Source organism: Aulonocara stuartgranti, assembly GCF_965226115.1.
Source record: "Aulonocara stuartgranti genome assembly, chromosome: 17".
In the NCBI taxonomy this organism is placed as follows: Eukaryota; Metazoa; Chordata; class Actinopteri; order Cichliformes; family Cichlidae; genus Aulonocara; species Aulonocara stuartgranti.
In genome coordinates, this window is record NC_138953.1 from 36,699,825 (window position 1) to 36,722,699 (window position 22,875).

At 41.9% G+C, this 22,875-nt stretch overlaps 2 protein-coding genes across 3 annotated transcripts; one reads left to right on the forward strand and one right to left on the reverse strand.

The window, feature by feature from the left end:
- Nucleotides 1-1,180: 1,180 nt before the first annotated feature.
- On the reverse strand, nt 1,181-22,558 carry tprkb (Tp53rk binding protein). Of its 2 annotated transcripts, XM_082510805.1 has the most exons (6): nt 22,433-22,558; nt 4,826-4,902; nt 3,003-3,276; nt 2,702-2,824; nt 2,410-2,586; nt 1,181-2,103 (listed from the first exon to the last, which is right to left on the reverse strand). In XM_082510805.1, exons 3-6 carry the CDS (start codon nt 3,141-3,143, stop codon nt 2,017-2,019), a joined length of 528 nt encoding a protein of 175 aa, XP_082366931.1. In that variant the 5' UTR covers nt 3,144-3,276; nt 4,826-4,902; nt 22,433-22,558; the 3' UTR covers nt 1,181-2,016. The 2 variants fall into 2 exon arrangements, with proteins under 2 accessions (XP_082366931.1, XP_082366930.1); XM_082510804.1 differs by lacking the exon at nt 4,826-4,902.
- alg10 (ALG10 alpha-1,2-mannosyltransferase) lies at nt 3,446-8,278 on the forward strand. The gene is made up of 3 exons (XM_082510803.1): nt 3,446-3,823; nt 5,662-5,859; nt 5,939-8,278. The coding sequence occupies exons 1-3, from the start codon at nt 3,659-3,661 to the stop codon at nt 6,998-7,000; spliced, it is 1,425 nt and encodes a 474-aa protein (XP_082366929.1). The 5' UTR covers nt 3,446-3,658; the 3' UTR covers nt 7,001-8,278.
- Nucleotides 22,559-22,875: the final 317 nt, after the last annotated feature.

A 22,875-nucleotide genomic window follows, 5' to 3' on the forward strand; every position in this document is an offset into this window, starting at 1 on the left:
TTGGGAATGACAGCAACTCAGCCATGAAGTGGTATACCACATAACATCACAGAGCGAGGACAGCATATGTTGATGCGCATGGTGTGCAAAGACCACCACCTTCCTGCAGACCTCCAAACTTCATGGAATAGGTTTCCATGGCTGAGCAGCTGCATCCCAGCCATGGGCGATCGTGGCTCAACATTGTGGGAACTGTTTGCAGATGTCCCCTTTCTGTTCCACCAGGACCAGTGCACAAAGCAAGGTCCATAAACACATGAGAGAGTTTGGTGTGGAAGAACCTCAACCTGATAGAACACCTTTGGGATGAATTAGAGCAGAGACTGCGAGCCAGGTCCTCTCGTCCAACATCACTGTCTGACCTCACAACTGTGCTTCTGGAAGAATGGTCAAAAATTCCCATAAATCCCTCCTAAACCTTTCCACAAAGTTTGGAGCCTCTCGGAGCAGTGTAGCTTATTGTGTTATATACTGTTACATTTCAAATACTGTGATTCTCATTAACACTTTGTTAATGAATAGTAATTACTTTGTACTTTGCAGTAAAATGCCAATTGATGATTATAATGCAATGCTCTGTAATCTATAAGCATCTGAATGGTTATGATAGTTTCTGATCCTCCTTCACTACGTCCATGAATCTTCTCTGAGGTCTTCCTCTTTTCCTCGTGCCCGGCAGCTCCACATTCAACATTCTTTATTAAATATTTCTATTATTATCATCAACAGACGTAAAAAGTGCAATTTTGTCAAACCTAACTCCAAACTTTTTAAAACAAACAGCAGATTTATTATTCATGCCTCCCCAGGCTGACAGCCATTGGCTGAAATTTGGCTCGACTGAAGTGCCTTCATGATAGTGCTTCGGGGCATTTGAGCCTTTTTTTTTTTTTTTTAAATTATTCAGAGGTCTGGCTCACATCCACCTCAAAGCAATTTGGATTCATAATTCAGCTCTGCTTGCAAGAGAGCAGCTTTACATCGCTGAAAAATCATCAGAAAACTAACCTTCAGTGCACGGAACCAAAAAACACAGTGAATGAAAAAGTTCAAAGGTAAAATAAAACAAGAAATAGGATGATGCTAAATAATAAGAAACGTAAAGATTTCTCCCTACGTCCTACGACATGGCCGTGGCAAAGAAGAGATAAAAAAGAATAAACAAAGATGAGTTCACTCAAAGGTTTAAGAAAAATAAGATTTATTTTGACTGAGCCCAGTGTACACAGATCAAGACTGACAATTTCTGTTGGTTTAAACTTAAGAGTGTGCTGGGCTAGTATTAAAAACAGACATAGATCTATTGACAACGGATCTATTGTTAAACTGCTGTGAAGAGAAAAAAAAACACATTTTCTCAGATATTATTAGGTATATCCTGGTCTTACAAGGTGTGATCATAAAGTTCTGCAACTCTGCAAAAACAAAAACAGTCCCCCCTCGAAGGTGGTCTCTGGTGCAACACTGCATGAATCTGTTACATTTGGCTTCATTTTAGAGAACAGAGTCGTATCTGGCTGTATGTAACCAGTGGTGAGCTACAAAAAATCCCAACCTTTGGTGTTTTCGATTTACAGTGTACAGATTTACGTCATTTCTACTAGATGCCGTCCCTTGAATGCCTCAGGATATTAGATCCTTGAATAAGTCTGACCTTGGTGCACAACGCATGAATGCTGGGGAAAAAAATCGTCTAGATCCTGATGCGTTGCTTTTGGATTGTGTGCTGTTTGGTCGGTGGGCTGTAGGTGGACAAGCCGCTCTCATAACCTTTGATGACCCTCCGAGTCAAAGCTGTTTCAGCCTGACACAGAAGTTAACGTTTGAATTGCTCCAGTGGACAGAATGAGACGTTCAAGGAGTGATCTAAAAATAGCAGCGGTGCTGGAAGTAGTCCAGTCCTGCACAAGGACAGTGTGTTGAAGTGGAGCTCAAAGCGTAGTCTTTCATTTCTTTAAGGGTGAAGTCATAAAAGTCACAGAAGTTTCTAATCGCACCTAGTATATCCCGCCGAACCTACATAACATCCTTGGTGGCCATTCTGCATACGACCGCATCAAGCAGACTCCCACATTTCTCCTCCTGGGGAGTGACTTTGTACAGCTGTAATGGAGGGAAAAAATAAATTAAAAATATTCTTTAAATTCATCAAGCAAAGTGTTAAAGCGGTAGTGAGGAAACTGCAATTGATTATGTACTCTGTGGGTTATAACATGATTTTAGGCCCAGTTTTTTTTTTCTTTTGTCAGATCTTCCCTGAATTTTTCATTTAGTCTGGGACTGGATATAATCCACATCTGAGAATGTTTTGGGAATAAAGCAACATTAGGAGAAACAACTGTGCAGCCTGTCACCCCTGTAACATAACAAGATACAAGTGTGGAATGCAGATTAATTAAAAGCAGCGACCTTTTTGATCTTTGCGTGGTCTGACAGTGAAGAAATCTCTTCCACTGGAACCTGCCGGCCCTCCACCCTGGCTGCAATGTCTGACACGACCTGGGACTCATCTTTGCTGTCAACCATAACGATCAGAACGGAGTCATCACCATCTGAGATCCCAAATCTTTTAAAGGCCTCTGAGATCTATATTAGTGGAAGCATACAGATAGCTTACATATCTAAAACTACGTTAAGAGTAACATATTTTTTTCAAAAATCGGAACATGGATCACAGAAACATCTTCTTCTTCTCACTTACATTATTTGTAGGGGACAGATTGAAGATGATCTCCGAGTAAAGAGTTCTTGTCTTCATTTTTTCTATTTTCTCTAAGTGAACGGCTTTATTGGCAGCTACCAGCACTTGAAAAGGATCCACCAGCTGGAAATGGAAGCACAGGGTCAACGTAAGCAAACAGCAAGACTCCAGGTAATTCTCAATTTTTATTTTTCAGTGAAAGACACGAGTACTTAACGGTTTTATTAGTATGTGTTTTATACAATAAAACACAGGCGTATTTTGAAAAAAAGCATTGCTAAAACAGACGGAAAAGGCTCACCATCGTAGGGTTGATCAAGGCACCGTTTATTTTCCCTTCCATGGCGCTTTTTTTCAGCTCTGCAGCATTTTTGACTTCTTTGAAGAGCATCTGGGTCACTCTGTGGTCGGGGAAAAGCTCCAGCTTTTGTGTTAGATGCATTCTCAAAACACACACACACAAAAGGTTGGATAAAATTCTATAAACGGCACACGGACCACGGTGCTTCACGTGAAGTCTCTACACGGCGGGGGGAACCATAACACGGTGACACCGCGTCAGAGGAAATCTCCTCCTAGGAGGAAAAAAAAGGATATCACAAGGTAGTAAAACGGCAGTCAATAACATAATCATCCAAAATAAATCATACATATGTGTAAGGCAGATATTACTCGACAGATAATCCAACGCTAAAGTATTTAGCATAGTACCGGAACCTATGGTTTTACACGAGTTTCTGTACCGAGCCTATTTCTGAATCGGACCGCCAGCTGTCAAAAATCACAAAAATTCTTCCGTTTAGCAACGGTGGACATGTTTCAGACAGTTTCCTCTAAATTAACGTTTTCCCGCGGTTTAAATTCTGGAGTCTAGTAGTTATGCGAGATACTCTAAAGTCTAACAGCTAGCTCTGGTCTGAACTTTTCTCAGTTTTACACCGTGTTTCGTCGTCAAACATGGAGAAATTTGAAGGCTACATGTTCACTGCTCTGTGCAGCACCAACTTCTTAATATCCTGCCTGCTGTTCTCCAGAGTGACCCGCGAACAAAGGGAGCCCTATATGGACGAGATCTTCCACGTCCCCCAAGCTCAGAAATACTGCCAGGGAAAATTCAACGAGGTAAAGTGTGAGTGATGAGGGTGAGCCCGCCATTATCAGGCGGATTAAGGTTAGCTAAGAGCAGCGGGGCTTTCGATTAGGGTTAATCTCCACACTGGGCATATAGGGCTGTATCAGTATGGTATGCCTGTCTGGATGGGTTATATTTATTGATGTCACGTGGGCCAGCTTTAAAAAGAGCAAGGGACTTTGTGGTGAAGTGAAGCTTAACTGCTCAGATCTGTATGAAGCTCTGTAAACCTTACATTACTAATGGCTATCTGTAAAGACATGTTGCATGTTCATCCTCATGTGACATGATGCATGGCATCTGACTGACAGTGAAAGCAGTGTGTGTTAGAGGAAACTAGGCTAAACGATGGTGTTTTAGTCAGGGATCCATGAGAGAGTGAGAGTTTTCTAAAAAGTGTTAAAGCCTTGCAGAGAAAAGATTGGGGTGGTTATTATTCATCACAGCCCTGTCTGGTTCACATGCAGCAGAGTAACATGATGCCTGGGTCCAAGCAGATGCCTGCGAGGCTCCAGGCACGTAGGACAAGAGACCAGTAAACGACCGCCTTGGCAGCCCAAAGAACCTTGTGCCTTCCAGCAACCACTAAAGGAATGAAATTCACATTTTCATTGGCTAAGTGGTTGTCATCAGGGAATACACTTTCCTCCTAGCAGTCAGTGGTTGCAAGAGAGTTGGCAATCAGTCTCTAGGACTGTCTGACAGGGGGTTGTCTTTTCCTACAACCAGACTCATGTTATGCCTGCAATCTACTGGAGCCTCTTTCCTTGTCTAGGGCTAAATAGATAAATAATTGGATACAAGCATAAAAATAGTTCTCCTATAACACATCGTACGCATATTAATGCATGACGTTTTATCAAGTTCAAGATAAAGTGACACGTTTAAGTGTGTTTTATAAACTGTTATGAGCTGTCTTTGTTTGGTGAGGGGGACGTTAGTGCCCGTAGTGAATCTGGGAGTTTTGGATTTTAAGGATTGGTAACGCCTACCCGGAGCCAGCAGTTCAAACAGATGGTGACTTGGATGAGAGCAGTCTTTGATGATGATTTGGGGCTGTTCGCAATGTCTGTGAGGGAAGGAAGAGAACAACAGTGTTGGTGATTCTCTGGAGGGCCTTTTTATCTGCTGCTACGAACCCCATGTACCACAGTGTAATGAACTATGCTCTCAGCGGTGGCTCTGTAGAAGCACAGCAGGAGGAGCATTTAACTGAGATGATTCTTCCTGAGTGTCCTCGGGAAATGCAGGCCCTGCTGGGCCTTCTAAATGATGGCTGAGGTGCCACTGGAACAGGAGAAAACATTAGACCCATGGTGGATGAAATTTAAATGACTTTATTTGTAAATTTGTGTCGTCACATACTCCATTGGACGACATTCATATGTATCAACAGACTGCTATATCATTTGGGCTGTAATTTTAAGATAGCATATAGATGAAGATTCTAAAAAAAGGCTTTTGTCTTGTGGCTCAGGAGCCAGAGCAGGTCGTCTACTAATCCAAAAGTTGGTTGTTCGATGCCTGGCTGTAATAATAAAGTGAGTGCTGATGCAAACACAGGTTGTTTTTTTTTTAAATACTTGTATCACAGACTAGCCAAGAGAACTGACAGTGCTATGAAATATCCCTGTGGAGGGCCACAACAATAAGATTATAAAGGGATACAATTAATATTGAGCACCGTGAAGCTCAGCTCAGCTTATTGGTGTGGCCCTTCACAGCGGAAGCCCCCCAACTCCCCACTCAAGAGCCATTATCCGCTCACTCCACATGTTAAGTGAACTTTACACCTTGTGTCGTGTTAACATGTTTTTAATTCATGCAGTGGGACCCGATGATCACCACTCTCCCAGGCCTTTACCTCGTCTCAGTGGGAGTCATCAAGCCTGTGGTGTGGCTCACCGAACTGACAGGCGAGGTGGTGTGCTCCACGGCCATGCTGCGCTTCATCAACCTGCTCTTCAACTGTGGCAACCTTTACCTGATCTATCTGCTCCTCTGCAAGCTGCACCTCAGGGAGAAGGTAAGTCCAGGACACGAAGACAAGACCACAAGTGACTTAATTTTTTTTTTTTCTGATGTCACATTAACTTCTCTTCTAGATGCGGACAACCTCACGCCGAGTCCTGTCAGCGCTGTCTCTGTCCACCTTCCCTGTGCTCTACTTTTTTAACTTCCTCTACTACACCGACGCTGGATCTACTTTCTTCATCCTCTTCACCTACCTCATGACCCTGTACGGCTGCCACAAGGCCTCTGCGCTGCTGGGCGTCTGCTCCGTGCTCTTCCGTCAGACGAACATCATCTGGGTGGCGTTCTGTGCAGCCACTCTGGTGGCAGGGAAAATGGATGACGCCTGGAGGGTGGAGCATACAAAAAAGAGGGACGAGAAGTCTGCACCGTCCCAGATCCCGCTGTCATTCAGCGGAGCTAAGAGAATCCTGCTTTTCACTCTGGAGTTCCTCACCTCACCCAATCACGTGAAGGCGGTGCTGCTGGTGGCCTGGCCTTACGCGCTGGTCGGCGTTGGCTTCCTGGTGTTTGTGGCGCTCAATGATGGGATCGTGGTTGGCGACAGGACGAGCCACGAGGCCTGCCTCAACTTCCCCCAGCTCTTCTACTTCTTCTCCTTCTCCCTCTTCTTCTCTCTCCCCGTCTCGCTGTGTTACCACCGCGTCCTCCGCTTCCTGCAGGCTCTCAAAAAGCAGCCTTTGTTTTTCCTCCTGGTCACCGGCATCTCTTTGCTCCTGGTGTGGAAATTCACCTTTGTCCACAAGTACCTCCTGGCTGATAACCGCCATTTCCCCTTTTATGTGTGGAAGAAACTTTTCCAGAGGCACGAACTGGTGCGTTTCCTCCTCATCCCTCCGTACATCTTCGCCGGGTGGAATTTTCTGGACTCCTTTAAATCGCGCTCTCTCTTTTGGAGTTTGGCTTTCCTGGCTTGCCTCGTGGCCACCACAGTCCCGCAGAAGCTCCTGGAGTTCAGGTACTTCATCGTTCCATACCTGATGTATCGCCTGCACATGCCCCTTCCCTCCCTTCCCAGACTCATCGGGGAGTTCCTCCTGTACACGGCCATGAACGTTGCCACCATCTACATCTTCATCACCAAGACCTTCCACTGGCCGGACAGCACAGCAACGCAGAGGTTTATGTGGTGAGGAAAAGACTAAAGTAATCATTTCAGGATTTTCTCCTGTGTTACAGGGGACCAGAACATCTTAAAAATCAAAGCAAAGCCTCTGTTACATCTCAGTATCAGACCGACACGGTCATATCATTTTTATACACTAACCACACGGCTTTGTTCTGAATTTGTAGGGTTTTATTCTCCCTACAGACAGAATCAGTATCTCCAGTTTGTATTTGACTGGCAAAAAAAAAAAAGTACTTTTCAATGACACTCAAAACACTCATAGGTAAATCCTGCCAGTCAACTGTGAATCATTTGATGACTGAATGAAATTGATATTAACAAAAAATGTTGGTAATAATAACAGTGGGAGATCTCAGTATTGTAAGAGCGCTGGTGTAGATTTAAATCATAATGAAGAATGTTTAATATACTGTACTCGCATGTTGTTTTTACCCCAAACAGTTTTTTTCCCCCTTCAAGCATTGATCCTTGTCGAGGTTAAAAAATAACATTTCAATATGGAATAAAAAAAAAAATCGGGCTCTCAAATAAATTAGCTTCTTTTAAGATTCATAATTCTGACATAAGAAATGTAACTGATTCAGGAAATCAGAAGATTTAATTTGTAAATTTAACAAAATGTTTATTTTGTTGTGTCAAGTCTACTTATGAGGCTTCCTTGTTTTTGTACGGCAGTTTTTTCTACAGCACTTGTAAAATGTAGTACAACAAAATTATTCTTTTGCAAGTATAATTAAAGAGACCAAAAATGATATAATCGTAACGTAAAGGTTAGATTTCTTTTGATGTGGGACGGTTTTTTTAAAGCATTTTGTGCCAGTGATGGACGCTGACAGAACTTTATAATAATGGGACTATTTGAAGATGTACATACATTTTTACCTCGATATTCACTGTGACCAAGCCATACGAGTCCACTGGAGGTGACCAAGATGTGTGTCGAGATGTTCACTGTTAATTTAGACGTTTTTGTTTCTGCTCGTCTGTACGTGCCCTCGTGCTCGATTTGTGGATGTGGTTAATTCCGCTGCTTATTTGTTGTCGTTTTCTTTATATGCACGAGATTTCAATCATAAAATTCATCCTAACGAAAATCCGATCACGTTGGTTTGTGACTCACGCGATCAAAGTCAGTCAAATCTGAATGTGTAATTTGTCGTGTTTAGTTTGAATGCAGTGTGACCTGTGTGTAGGTGTGAACACGAGTAAACGTTGTGCATTGATGCTGTAAGTATGCTGCTCCCATCTTCATTCAACTGTGGAATAAAATATTCAAAATCAAGTCTGTAGAGCACTCGTTTGAGTTTCACGTGAAGATGGACGATAGCGTTATATGTGCACTTGACGGTCACTTTATTAGGTACACCTCCCTACTTCCTTTTTGAAGCTTCTTTTGCCCCCTCGAGATGATTTGAGCTTTTTAACATGCTGCGTTCTCTCGCTGGAAGCAGCTGTCAGAAGATGACTACACTGTCGTCATAAAGGAATGGACACGAGTATTCGGGTCGGCAGAGTTAAAACTACGGGGACTAAAGTGTGCCAAGAAAATATCCCACACATTTGTTACACTACCAGCAGCAGCCTGAACTTTTGCTACAAGCCCGGATGGATCCATGCTGTCATGTTGTTCATGCAACATGCAGACCCTACCACCAGGCAACGTTTCCCAGTGTCCTGATAGGCGTGACCCCGTGTGGTCTTTCCTATCAGCTCGAAGCAGTCTGCCATTCTCTGACCTCTGAAATCAGCAAGACATCTTCTCTGCTGCTCGCTGGATAGTTTCTGTAAACCCTCGAGATGTTTGTGTGGGAAAATCTCAGTCAGTCAGCAGCTTCATCCAGACCAGCTGCCACCAATGTTGTTCACTGGCCATTTTTTCCCCCCTCTACACTACTTCCTCTGTTTCGTGGTTCCACAGAATTGTATGATGAAAACTATGAACACCTTTATTAAACACCTCGTTAATTTGAAGGAACACAACGGAACAGAAATCAAGTCATTTAGAACTTAATCTGATTAATACTGTGACTATTTCTCCTTATTGACATCAAGTGGTACTAACACAGTTTGTCTCAGTCGGATCAGCCAGAGTCAGCCACCAGGAGGCGCTATAATGCAGCGCTAGAGACCTCTATGAACATGAAAGTGCAATTCACCATGAAGTAAATGAATTCAACATCTGAGTAACACTGGAAAGTACTCAAGCATTAATCACTAGATGTTTTGTTTGAAGTCGGCCTTGAGAGATATTTAAGGTTCAAACTGACTCAGTGAATTGATATAAAGGCCCTGACTCTAAGAAACACACGTTTACAGGTGAGCATTGTTATTGTTTTGCTCAAAGAGTATCTGTGATGTAAGATTCCTACTTTAAGTAAATGTAGCACCGAGTTTGAGGGCCGTTTTTGTCGTATTTCACGTTTCATGCATGTAATATTTCCAGTGGGTGACCGGTCTGGGCTTTTCTACAGAGCCATGCTGCTGTAATAAGTGCAGAATGTTGTGGTATTGTCTTGCTGAAATACTAAAGGCCTTCACTGTTAGAGACACCATGTGGATGGCAGCCTATGTTCCACTGTGAGGTATATTTAACGCAACACAAATTCTAATCATTTCTATACAAAGTGAATTTATTGAGACTTTCTGGGGTGTCACCTTCGCACACGGTCATGTTATCAATTAACTGCAGCAGTTGTGCAACATTCAGTTTTCTAACATTACACATTTTAATAATGAGTACCCGGGCTGGTACATAAAAATAGAGAATTTAAACAATTAATACATTGCATCTTTATGTTTTACGCACACAGGGTCCTGACTTTTTGGAAACAATGTGGTAACATTATGGAAAAGGTCAATGCTAATTTAGAGCAGTATTTTAGAAGACAGCAGACTCAACTGTAAGAAAGCAGAAAAAAAACGCATGGCGATGATTGCTCTCCACGCCACCTGTGTCGTTACTGGATTCTAATTACAGTAAGAAACACTGGGCCAGCTCACAGCTCATAAAAGTCGCACTGGGAAGATTACACAAATGTTGACTGCACAGCCAATCTGAGCCTGCTGAAAGGACACACTGTATGTACTGTTGTCTTCAGAGCAGCGTTCACAACATCTGCTCGGTCACTTCATGGTTTATAATTGAGTTTTATTTTACTTTTTCAGATTTGTCCTCCTTTCACTACATTGATTTTTTTTACTCTGCCAATTGATGAAAGTACAAATTAGTCTTTCTCATCAGGGTGTTTGGGCATTTTGAAAATGACAGTCTCAAAGGGATCGTTCATATATTCGATTCATTTCCTGATGCAATCAATCAAAGTTTGTCCTTGACGATGTGGAATATCTTATTCATCACTGATTGTGTTTCAGGAAGACCTGATAAAATAAGAAAAAGGTTGGAAATGATTGACACCAAGCGTGATAAGTATTTCAGGAAACAGAAAAAAATGTAAATATCAAAGTCAAACTGTGACAATTCACCTTTTCCTGCCAGTAGTGTGTGGAAGAGTCATAGTTAGCTCTACTTCAGTAAACCTGTAAACTTGAACCTTTTTTCCTGAGTAAAATCTTGACACTGCACATGTGCAGTAGAGCACATGTGAGGATAGTGTGCTAAATACAGCTTCGGCTCAGTCTCAGTGCAGCCTAGCAACACACAACTAGGTTCAAAGAATAGGTGTGCATCTGTACACACATATCAGTTACAATGATACATGTGTGCTGATATTATCTCTCAAGAAGCAGTTTTTAAAGAAGGTAAACAGGTTTGAGGTACAAAAAAAAATTACACAAGAAGTGGACAGTTTTGGTTTAATGAGAAAGCACTGAGCGTCTATAGCTGTAAAACATTTTCAGCATCACAATGATGCAAACAATCAATGCAGTAAAAGCACACCAGGAAAGAGACAAACGCACAGTGCAACACTATGAGTTATGGATTGGCCTCCCCAGAGCCCGGACCTCAACACTACTGAAGCAGAGTGGGATCATCTCAACAGAGAACAAAACAAAAGGGAGTCAACATCCAAAGAAGAGCTTTGAATGTTCGTCGAGAAGCTTTCCTGAAGACTGCGTAAGAAATGACAAGAAAGCTGCGCAAAAGAGGCTGTGTTGAAGAATAAAAGTGGTCATGAGCTTCAAATACTGACTTTCAAGCTTGTTACATACAAACGAGGGATGACTCAAGATTTCGACAGTATTATAAATAGTGATAATTTTTAAGGTGGGCGCCAAATGTGGAAAGTGGACGATATCTGTGTTATTTAATTAAGGACACGATCTGTATCGTAAATATTTATTTTTCTGTCAGTGGTTGGATAACAGGATTTTCTTCATTTACACTTATAAGAAGAAATTTGTTGGATAGTACACTCAAAAATACATCGTCTCATAGAACAGAGTTTAAAATTTGTATCAATAATGAACCCCCACTCTTCCACAAAACGAGCGCAACTCCCCTCAAAGTGCAAAGACTTCACTTTTATGGCGTTTTTACGCTGACGTCAGCCTGTTATGGCGTCATTGTGACGTCGTAGAGTGTTGAAAATCTAAAGAGTGTTTTCTACAGCTTTCCCATGCCCTTTCATATAAAATTATTACTTTTTTTTTTGCTAACAATGAAGGTAAAGGTCGAATGCTTGGCCAGCTTAAGGTCTAATTTATCGCTGCGAAGTTTGACGACGACCCATAAAAAGTTGTGGGTAATATAAAGTTTTTACTGATTTTCCCATTTGGTGTGACTTTGACCTCGACCCGATTTTCAGCAAAATTGAATCAGCTCAAGCTGTTATTGGTATCTACCATCAAACAACAATTGAAAATGATATCTTAAGCAACTGTCGATGCTAGGCTGCTAACAAACAAAAAGCACTTCCCAGAGGACAAATGTGCTGCTCGCAACGGTCTTTGTCTCACCACAAATCCTCTACGTATATGGAGATTTCAGAATCCTGAGTTTCCTCTACCCGACCAAGCTCCTCATGAGAAATTGTTCAGTCTCTTCTGAGACAGAAACACGAGAATAGCAGGAGATCAAATACACAGAGCTGAGACTTGAATTTGATCACTGAGACGATGTTTTGGTATCGCTGAGGTCTATTTATAAGCCCATCAAGTTTTCCCATTGTGTCCTCTACTTATTCCAAGAACCCATTATTTGTTACAAATAAGAATCAGTGCAGTCAGAGAAAACGTCGGTTCTTTTTCCAGGTGCTAAATTCAAAAAGTATGAAGCAATTAGAGGCAGACCCTGAAGAAGGAGCTATTAGTATTTAAAGTCAAAGGTGAAGACAAGACAGTTTGACACTTGTTGATCTGTTACGGTTACATAAAAAGTTAAAACAGTAGAAAATAATTAGAGGGAGAAATAAAGGAAGAAAAAAAGATAGGCTTAAACGATCTCATGACTAATTCTTAGACCTAAATAAAAACATCTTCTGCCTTTTATTCAACAAGGTCAGCGTGACACAGAGAGGAGTCTGAACATTTTCCATTCCATGCTCACACAAGTACATCACATTTACTGAAGACCTACACTCTGAAAATACAAAGTAAAATGCAACTGAAATAAGTAAGTAAGTAAGTAAGATACCTTTATTAATCCCACAAGGGGAAATTTCATGTTTATATGTGAAATCAAAGGTTTGTTTATATTAAGATTTAATCATTAACAGACAATAGATGCTCAGTGAAGAGAATTAAATAGGGATGAAATAAAACGAAAAGACAAAACATTCATTTTACTCTGAAAGTCAAAAAAAGGTGGAATCCAAGCAGGTGGAGTTGAGGACACGGGTGGAACCAACTGGGCTGACAGAGAACGATCAATCAACCTCAGTAGTACAACTCAACAAAGAAAGCATTAAAGCGCCAAACACAGTTAACACTGGACATACATATGATGGGATATTAACTTGCTGCTTGGTTTGCATCCGTCGCATCGCTTGGGTGTGACAAATGAATCGTGGCCTCCTTAATCTGTGGCTCTATTAGGCATTTGAGGGGCAGATGGAGGGTCTGCACATCGCTGCTGGGTGTGGATGGCTGTGGTTTCTGATGAGTGGGCTTGATGATGTAAAGCCTCCAGTGGTAAACGTGCTGTGGTCAGAAATGAGTCACCAGAGTTTTCTGGCGTGTGCTGTTCATCTCTGCTGCATGGTGGCAGGGGGAGGTCGTGATCCACTCTGCATCCCTCCTCACAGCCTCAGTGTGTCAAAGTATCTCTGAGAAGATTTATCTGTTTCATCCTCATCACTGCTTTTTTTTCTTGAGCTCTCTGTCTGTCTCTGCATTCGTGCTTCCACACTTCCACTTAATGCTCTCAGGTGATTTTCTATTTCAACAAACTCATCTCTCTGCACTCTTATCTCTTTTATTCCAGCTGCATTAGCCGTCTTAATGTTCCTTCTTGCGGGAAGCCAAAATGTTTTCCCTAAACATGCACAACACTCATGGATCCTTCTTCATGCTTTTGCTTCACCACATTTGGAGACATGAAATCCACCACTTTGGAGCTGGGGATCGGTCCGCCAGGGCCTCACTCTACGCCACCGCCTGGCACACAATGCAATACGGCGCCTCTTGTGAGTGTTGGGCCTGACCAGTCGGGCCCATGGACTAAGGCTCAGCCACCAGACGCTCGCCCTCGGGCACCCTACTTTGGCCTGGCTCCAGGGTGGGGCCTCGGTCACCCTATCCTGGGCAGGGTGAACCGTTTCCTTGATGTTCTACTCATAGGGGTCTTCTGAATCGCTCTTTCTCTGGTCCCCCACCCAGGACCAATATGCCATGGGAGACCCTACTAGGAGGCAGAATCCCTGGACAATTTAGCCCCTGGGATCCCTGGGACACACTGGGAGGAGGCCCTGGGGCAGAACCAGGACATGCTGGAGAGATTATATCTCTTGGCTGGCTTGGGAACGCCTTGTTGTCCCCAGGACAAGCTGGAGAAGGTGGCTAGGGAGAGGAAGGTCTGGGCTTCCCTGCTTAGGCTGGTGCCCCTGCTCATGGATGTGAGCACAGGGAAAGAATCATATTCCTGTTTTCTTTCTGTTTTTCTCTCTTTTTTGCCTTTTTTGTTTTTTTAAGTTAGAACTCTAACCATTTGTGCATCAACGTGGTGCATTAGCTGGATATCCCAGTGTAGGTGGTTTGGGGTCCAAGAGGTTGGCTCTCTTCGTGTTTTACCATCTCAGACCACAGATCCCGTCAGCCATCGAATCCCACTTCTCTGACACCAAGCTTGTTGTGGAAATTAAGATACAAAGACCACCTGGTTGTGTGTGAGTTTTATTTGCTTTGTAAACGGGTCAAACAACAGTACAGACAGCATTCGTTACCCTGAGGCACTGTAACCATTGACTATTTATAGAGAAACAAACGCCGGATAATAAAAGAAAACTCTGAGATCAACATGCAGTCTGTCTGAAAGTTTACACAGAGAGGGAAGAACACAATATGGAGCCTTTCATCCGATAAGGTCAGCTTGACATTTTCCGCTATGTGTTCCTTTTTGATTCTCCTAATTACATATATGCTAGACATGCAATAGTAATGACAGCCGTTTATTACTTTCTTTCACAGTCTTCTTTACATTTATGAGTCTGGAAGGATGCGGTTGCAAATTGCCAAACGACTACATGGTAAAGACACAGAAATGTTAGAGTGGCCACTGTCACCGGAAATATCTCAAAGACATTCTGGAGGATTATCATCACCCTTACAGCGGATGGTTACTAAGAGACGTTTCCCTTTTCCACTCTGCTTGCTGTGGGGAGAGCACGGAGATTCAATGGGACTGAATTAGGAATAACAATCTCTAAAATTCTGGGGCGTTTTTTTGTTAGTGGTGATGTGATGAAGAAACACAGCTGACGGTGTGATTGAATTCTTGTCAGACAAGCAGTAAGTGGCAAGAGAGCCAAAACATCTAACTCATTCCTCCTTAGAAACAGCTCAAGGTAGCTAATGCCTACATTCCCACATTATCCTATCATTTCTTGTCTTAATCATCCCATAATCTGGAGATATTAGGCTTACTTTTGCAGTGATTGCCATCTAATTAGCTCCTTCTGTGGATTGAAAAGCACATTACTGGAAACGTGTGTAAGTTTTCTTGAGATTGTGACTTAATTAGAGAGCTAATAGCATTTACTCGTGTCTAGAAGGGTCTTAGAATACACATCCTTCATGGCCAGCAACCCATCTCACAGTTTTAAAGCCATCTGGATCAGGACCAAATTTCCGTGGGTCCACCTTCTCTAACAAGTTTCATGAAATTCGCCTTGGCAGTTTGTGCGTTACTAATTGACAACCAAACAAACGGCACTGAAACTGTACCTCTGCCTCGGCTCGCACCCTGGCACACTTGGAGCACAGGAGGCACAAAGAAACAGATGGAGTTACAGAGGACACCATATGCTACCACGTCGTGAAGGAGCACAGGCACGTCTCCGTTCTCTCACAGTGGAAACCGTGCCGGGAAACTTTGCTGTTTAAATGTATAGGTGCATTGCAAATTAATCTCAGAGTAGGACAACAGCAAGGCTGAGACTGGATGGCAGCTGTGTCGGGCTCTACTGTTGCTAAAGCCTAGATTTTTGGCACGCCACCATTTGCTTGTTATCGCTTATATAAAGGCCAGATGATGCTGGGGAGAACGCCATTATTGCGAGTAAAGAGGTAAAAAAAGAAAAGTAATGAAACCTTTTGGGATCACTGCTAACGCTAAAATAACTTGACAGTGAAATAAAAAGACGATTTCTCAGTTTTTTTGTGATGAACGTCAAACTGCTCAAAAAGTTGACCAAACATAAAACAACTCTCATAAATCCCTTTCACTAGGTCCGTTCCTTCTAGAATTAAGTGATTCTTCCAACAGCAAATTTGGTTATTATGAAGGTTTTGAGGTAATCATGTACCCGTTTGTGCACCGCAGTATAAAGATGGACATGGAAACCTATGACATCATCCACTGGTTTTGAAATTTGAGCCTAGAGAGCAGTCAGGATCTTTCAAATCCTGTACAGAGTATAGAGAGTGTACAGCATGGATTTATTTTAGATCGTGGGCTACATACAGCTCACTCTGATCTTAAGTTGTTTGGACGTGTAAAATTCCGCTTTATGTCATTTTATGATGTTTAACTGCACAATTAGTCCCTGAGATGTCTTAATACAAGATAAATAAGTTTTAACTGCACATCTCAGTTTTTTCTATATGATAAATTAGTAAAATTATAGAAAACGTTCTGGCAGTTCACTGCCCAGGCTGTGCCATACTTATTCAACATGACGTATTTGGTTCAAAGGAATTTCTAAGTAGACGCTGAAAACACTGTCAGTCTGGCAGAGGCAGAGTGTATGGAGTGGTGAAGTGGCCCAAAATGCAGACACGTAGAACAAAACTTGAATATTAACAGAAAGCGAGACGTTTATTAAGGCTGGTAAAAACTTTACAAAACAAAAGGCAGAGGTGACGCTAAACAATAACCTAAACTGGGGAAACTACAGATAAACATAAAAAACCAAAACATGAAACCTGACGTGGATACAAAGATGCATGGAAACATGGCACAAAGGACAACAGACAACCTGACAAAGACCGAATAAGAAAACAAACTGAATACACACAGGAGGATAACGAGGGGATGGGGAACAGGTGGGAACACAGCTGGGACAAATCAGACCTAACAAGACAAGGGAAAGCAAAATTAGACACACTGCACATAAGACAAGGACTTTCACAATAAAACAGGGGTCCGTTCTTCGTACCTCGCTTACTACATCCAAGATCAAATGACACATCCAAGATCAAATCATCGCGCCAACTTTGAGCTCGCTATTCCGGTTCTCCGAACACACCTGTTGTTGACGATTAGTACAGCTGGATGAAGTAATGTGAGATCACTGGGTGGCTTAACAGGGGCTACGCATCGATAGTAGAAACATTGATCGGCAACCCTTTGATTGGTCGGCGAAAATGTCGAAGGAGCGCGCTCGGTATTTTTCGGCAGCAGAGCAAGAACTCTTGAGTGAGGGATTTCAGGAGTTTCAGAGTTTAATTAAAACGCAAGGGAACACTGCAAAGGCTGCAAAAGCAAGGAGAGAGGGCTGGCAGAAAGTTGCTGACAAATTAAACTCGTAAGTAATTTAATAATAATAATAATAATAATAATAATAATAATAATAATGGATTGGATTTATATAGCGCTTTTCAAGGCACCCAAAGCGCTTTACAATGCCACTATTCATTCACTCTCACATTCACACACTGGTGGAGGCAGCTACAGTTGTAGCCACAGCTGCCCTGGGGCAGACTGACAGAAGCCAGGAGCTTCGGAGAACCGAATGATCCAAGATCACGCGAAATCGTCAACAATCAAATCCAGCTAACTTACTTAGCGAGGTACGAAGAACGGACCCCAGGAAACAGAATGGAAAGCAGACACGACAACGCGAACTTGACAACATAAGACACGCGACATGAAACACTTAGAGGGTGAGGGAAACTTAAATACAGGAGTAGAAAACACAAAGGGAATCTAATAAACAAATGAACTTAGCTAAACTGAAGAACTTAAACTTAAACATAAACATCTAAATAAACTTAAACTTAAAATACTGGGTCAACAGACCCAGGAACGTGACAAGAACATTAACCTTTCTGTCATGTAACTGTTTATTCATTACTTAACTAATTTGGTGTAGCATGAATGGCTGTGGGGGAGGTCTTTATCAGCAGGAAAAGCCCCAAAATGTATAAAAATAAAGTCCTTCATATTTTCCAAAGCTGCCCGGTGGGCCATTTGGTCTTAGAGCCGAAAGATCTTCGAGGATGAGAATGTTTTCCAGAAACTTGAAGATGTCCAGTTGCTTTTCTTTCCAAGCTCCTAAGATGATTGGACTAGAGTGAGAACAACAGAATGGAAGTGATGAAAAAAGCAGATTAGCAGCTTAAATACCCGGAAATGCAGGCAAAAGAGTGAATACTGCACTTTGTTTATTGCCCTTACATGTACTCTTTATTGTGTTAGACAAGTGACATAATACACATCCTACTTAATGCTAGACGTTGCAAAATGCAACTCTTCAGAGTTGCATTTTGCAACGTCTAGAGTTCCTGTGAACTCTAAACTCTACTGTGAGTGGAAATATCTTTCTAAATCCAGCCAACAAACAACAGTCATTATATCACAAATGATATGAATGAAGGCAGTCTGTGTGTGACTAAGACTTACTGGTTAATGAGTCTCCTAGCACGCCTTAAAATGGGCTCCAATCAATCCAGTCCAGGGACAACTTTGAAGGTGGCCAAGTGGGGGCCAACTGCCCCACTGCTGCCAACTTTTTTGTCCTTAAAATATTTGTAAAAACCAACTGCTTGTTTGTCCAAAAGCTTCTTATAGTCTTTGTTTTCTTAGACGGGATGATACATTAAATAATTATAAGTATTTTGTCGATTCACTTTACATATAGGAGATTTCCACACACTTAACTGAAGAGATTTGTGCCACCCTGGCTAGACCTCTTGTCCCTCATTTGGCCTCCCATGTAAGATTTTCTAGATCCACCACTGGATTGCAATCACACTTTATATCTCTAATATTTACATAATTTTTTGGAATTTATCTCAATGATTTAGAAGGGAAGAGCTTAGCAAAACAGGCCACAATGAATTATGCAAACCATTTAAAGACTTAGCATTTGCACCTGCATCGCATTTAGTCCTAAGCTTTGGAAGGAAACTGTGCTTGCACCGAGAAGAGTGTTGGTGGGCCCTGTTCACTCTGCAGCTGGAAAAGTGTTGTATTCTGTTTCTCTATTAATGCATCCACACTTAGAATGAGACTTCTCCGTCTCAAGGCTCAGCCTGCCTATGAAGTGGTTAGACCGGTGGAGACCCAGCAATGTCATTCTGATGGAGAGGCACTGAGCAAAAGGGTGAAATAGCAACACATCAGAACTCATTTGAAGTACACTCAGGTAAAAGTAGCTCTCAGTGGAAGCAGCTATTTGCTTACACTGCTAAATAAAAACTCACTTAAACATTACATATGCTGCAGGAAAATTATTCTATATTGCAAAAGCTTATTAAAACTCTATAACAGGCACAGAGCGCATGAACCTGAACACATCAGCTACAGTACGTGCCGTCTCTTTGCACCTTTAAAAAAACAATTAAAGCACATGAAGAAACTGTTCTATTTATATAAGAACGGTGGGAGTTCAGTGGGCGGAGCGGCCAAAGCATGTGTTTTGTTTTATTAGAGGCACGCAGTAATTATGCAACCTGCCCACATTCATATGAGTGGCGTGACGTCTGGAGAAAGTTTGATGTCCTGTGAGGGACGCGTGGGAGGCGCTCAGGGTCATCTGGAGCCGTCCTGATGGCTTCACGTTTGCAAAAATGCAGCTTCGCCGTAAATATCGCACTGAACACCTGACTGTCCTCCTCTTTTTTAATTTTCTGAGGGATATTTAAATGAGATCCAACTTTAGCTCTGTCTCTGTGCCAGGTTGCTAAGCTACAGCCTGTGTCAGGAAGTGACAGGCGAACATAATTACGACCCTGGTTGACAGACATCGACCACAGTGTTCATTAGACATACTCAAGCATTAAGACATCAAGTCTTTTTAAAGGACAAAATCCTGACACGACCTTTTGTATCAACTAATTACCACATTATCATTTGGTGAATAAGTATTTAGACAGTTAAAGACAAAGGAGTTGGCTCTGGTTTGATGTATGGACGGAGTTTTGTGGCACCACCATCCAGAAATATTGCATTTTACTGTATTTTGTACAAATAAATATATAAAAGCGTTATAATGGGTTTACTGCCACGCTTCTCAATTTCTTAGACGTGTCCTCGTCTGAATTCATGGTCTTGATGTTTTGCTCTGTTGCTGCTAATGAGCTGATTGTGTATGTCGAGTGTTGTTTCCTTGCAGTCAGCATTGCGATGTGCTCTCGCTCTGTCTCATTCTCTCTCCATGCTGCCCTCGCTTTGACTGACAGTGATATTAGCACCTTTTCTTCTCTCTGCCTCTCTTCAGCCTTCAATCATCGCATCTCTTCCTTTGACCTCAAGAGATGCTGGCAAAATAAAGCTATTTGTAGCGGGCAACAGGCGATGTGCAGGAAAATAGATACAAATGATTTGTACTACTCAGAAATATTCACCTGATTTGGAAACAATCAAATCGTAATGTGGAAAATGGTTTTGTCAGAAAAGAATAGCTTAGGAAGCTGTTGAAGTCCTGTACCCAGGACTGAGCGTAAACGTAGAGATCGTGCTGTTGCTGTAGCAGCTCCAAAACTGTGGAACGATCTCCCTTCAGAGATTAGACAGGCTTCTTCCCTACAGGTTTTTAAATCACTCTTTACACCGGCCTTTGACACCACGTGAGATCTTGGTTTTATTTTTAGTTTTATTTTAGTTGTTTTTAGTTGATTCTATGCTGTTTTATCTTGTTTATTAATATAGGGCTGTTTTTATTTTTTATGTATTATGTGTTTTATTTAGTTGGCAGCACGGTGGCACGGTGATTAGCACTGTTGCCGCACAGCAAGAAGGTCCTGAGTTCAATTCCAACATCAGGCCGGGGTCTTTCTGTGTGGAGTTTGCATGTTCTCCCCGTGTTTGCGTGGGTTCCATCCGGGTACTCCGGCTTCCTCCCACCGTCCAAAGACATGCAGCTTGTGGGGATAGGTTAATTGGATAATACAAATTGTCACTAGGTGTGAATGTGAGTGCGAATGGTTGTCTGTCCCTGTGTGTTGGCCCTGCGACAGACTGGCGACCTGTCCAGGGTGTACCCCGCCTTTCGCCCTATGACAGCTGGGACAGGCTCCAGCGCCCCCCGCGACCCTGAAAAGGATAAGCGGAAGCGAATGGATGGATGGATGTTTTATTTATTTATTTTTGCTGTTTTCTGTTATTCTATTGTTTTTAACTTATTTTCTGTACAGCACTTTGGTTCTGTGCTGGGTATTTTAAAGTGCTTTAAAGTGATAGCCTCCACCATGTTTTGGTTTTTTTTGCGTCTTTTCAGTAGCACCTACTCGGCTCAACTCAACTTGACTTGGTTTCGGTCATTTTTTGGTCACAGCTCAGCAGCCTTTGTGTTTAAGGAAACTGACCCAAATACAGACACTGAAGGAGACAAAAACAAGGCAAAGGCAAACAGGGGCAATGCTAACTGAAAACTAACTGGGAAAACTAAAAAATCTGTGACAAGACTGAGGTAACTATGAAAAACTATGAAACAACTATAGCGACTATGGTGACTACTAGGACATGATGTGGAGGGAAAATACACAGACGACCTGACTGAATGAAAGACAGAGACTAAATATACACAGGAGTTGATCAGGGGAAGTGGAAACACATGGGGAAACAGCTGACACACAAGGGGACATAGAAACTAAACTAGAATAACACTCAACTAAATCCTAACTGATAACACCAACACAAGAAACAAAAATACAAATTCATGTTTCATGAAGGAGTCGCTCCCATGAGTGATTCAGTGATTCACTCTTTGACAAATCAGTGCCATGCAGCCTGCTGACATCACATTTTCAGCTCTAATCAGCTCGCTTGGAACTCTGGTCCACCAGGAACAAAACAAAAGTACCTGGGTACAGGTGTAAAAGAAAACCCTAAAAACAGAGTGGAGTCGAGTAATAGTAACAGTGTGGAAAAGTGTTTAGAGAGGGTTGTAGACACTTAGTAACGTATTGCTCTCCTGACCATCTCCATACATACTAAAAACGATTTGAATAAAAAAAAAACTCAAATTAGGATTCATGACTCCATAAAACCTGCCGATTCAACTCAAGAGCTAGGAACAAATTATGCGTTTTTGATCATTTTTGCTATTTTTAATTATGTAGACACAAAACTGGTTCATCCCTTGAATCTTTTTTTAAACTTGAATGACAAATCAAACTAATAAATAAAACAAAAAAAACAAACAAACCAAAAATCCAAAACATTCCTTTGAAAATATTCAGGTACAAGTACTGCTGTTGAGGATTTAATGCAAAACTTCAGTAATGGATTAATATAACATTGGATAAGGGGAAGAATTTGTTGGATTGGTGGTTTGCGACTAGATGAAAATAAACTGGAGTCACCTGTTGTACTTTGTTCCAGAAGAGTTAAAAATCATCTCAATCCCAAGATGTAATCAATAAATACACTAATTTACGGTGGCCCTGAGAGGCCAAACGGACTGCAACTTAAGAAAACACCAGCAATAAGAAAAACGCTGGAAAAGCACACAAAACACAACGGAAATAGGAAAAAACAGATTTTCCAAAAGCACGGACCAGTTGCAGGAACCAAAACATGGTAGGCGTGTTTTATCATGATTCATATAATACTGATGACGGATTTTAAGGCTAATAGGTAGGCTAACACACTTACCTTTCATCTTTTCTTTCCTCATAAAACCGATCGATCCTCCAATTCTTTTAAGTGTCTCCCAGCGCAATTCGTAGCATATTTTGGTTCCTGCAACTGGTCCGTCGGGTTATTGTCTCCCCAGAAACACTTCCCTTGCGCTTTTGGAAATCTGTTTTTTCCTATTTCCGTTGTGTTTTGTGTGCTTTTGCAGCGTTTTTCTGGTGTTTTCTTAAGCTGCAGTCCGTTTGGCCTCTCAGGGCCACCGTACTAATTAGCTGTATTTTGAAGTTCATTAAAAGCATAATCCCTTGATGAATAAGTAACACGATGTATATACTGAAAAAATGTTTATCTTTTAATTTGGCCAGACTGTGGGTGCAACAGTAGCATTTAAACAGACATCATTTCTTTGAATTCTTTCCGTCAATCTGGCTGTCCATCAGATTTTAACCTGTTAAATCAAA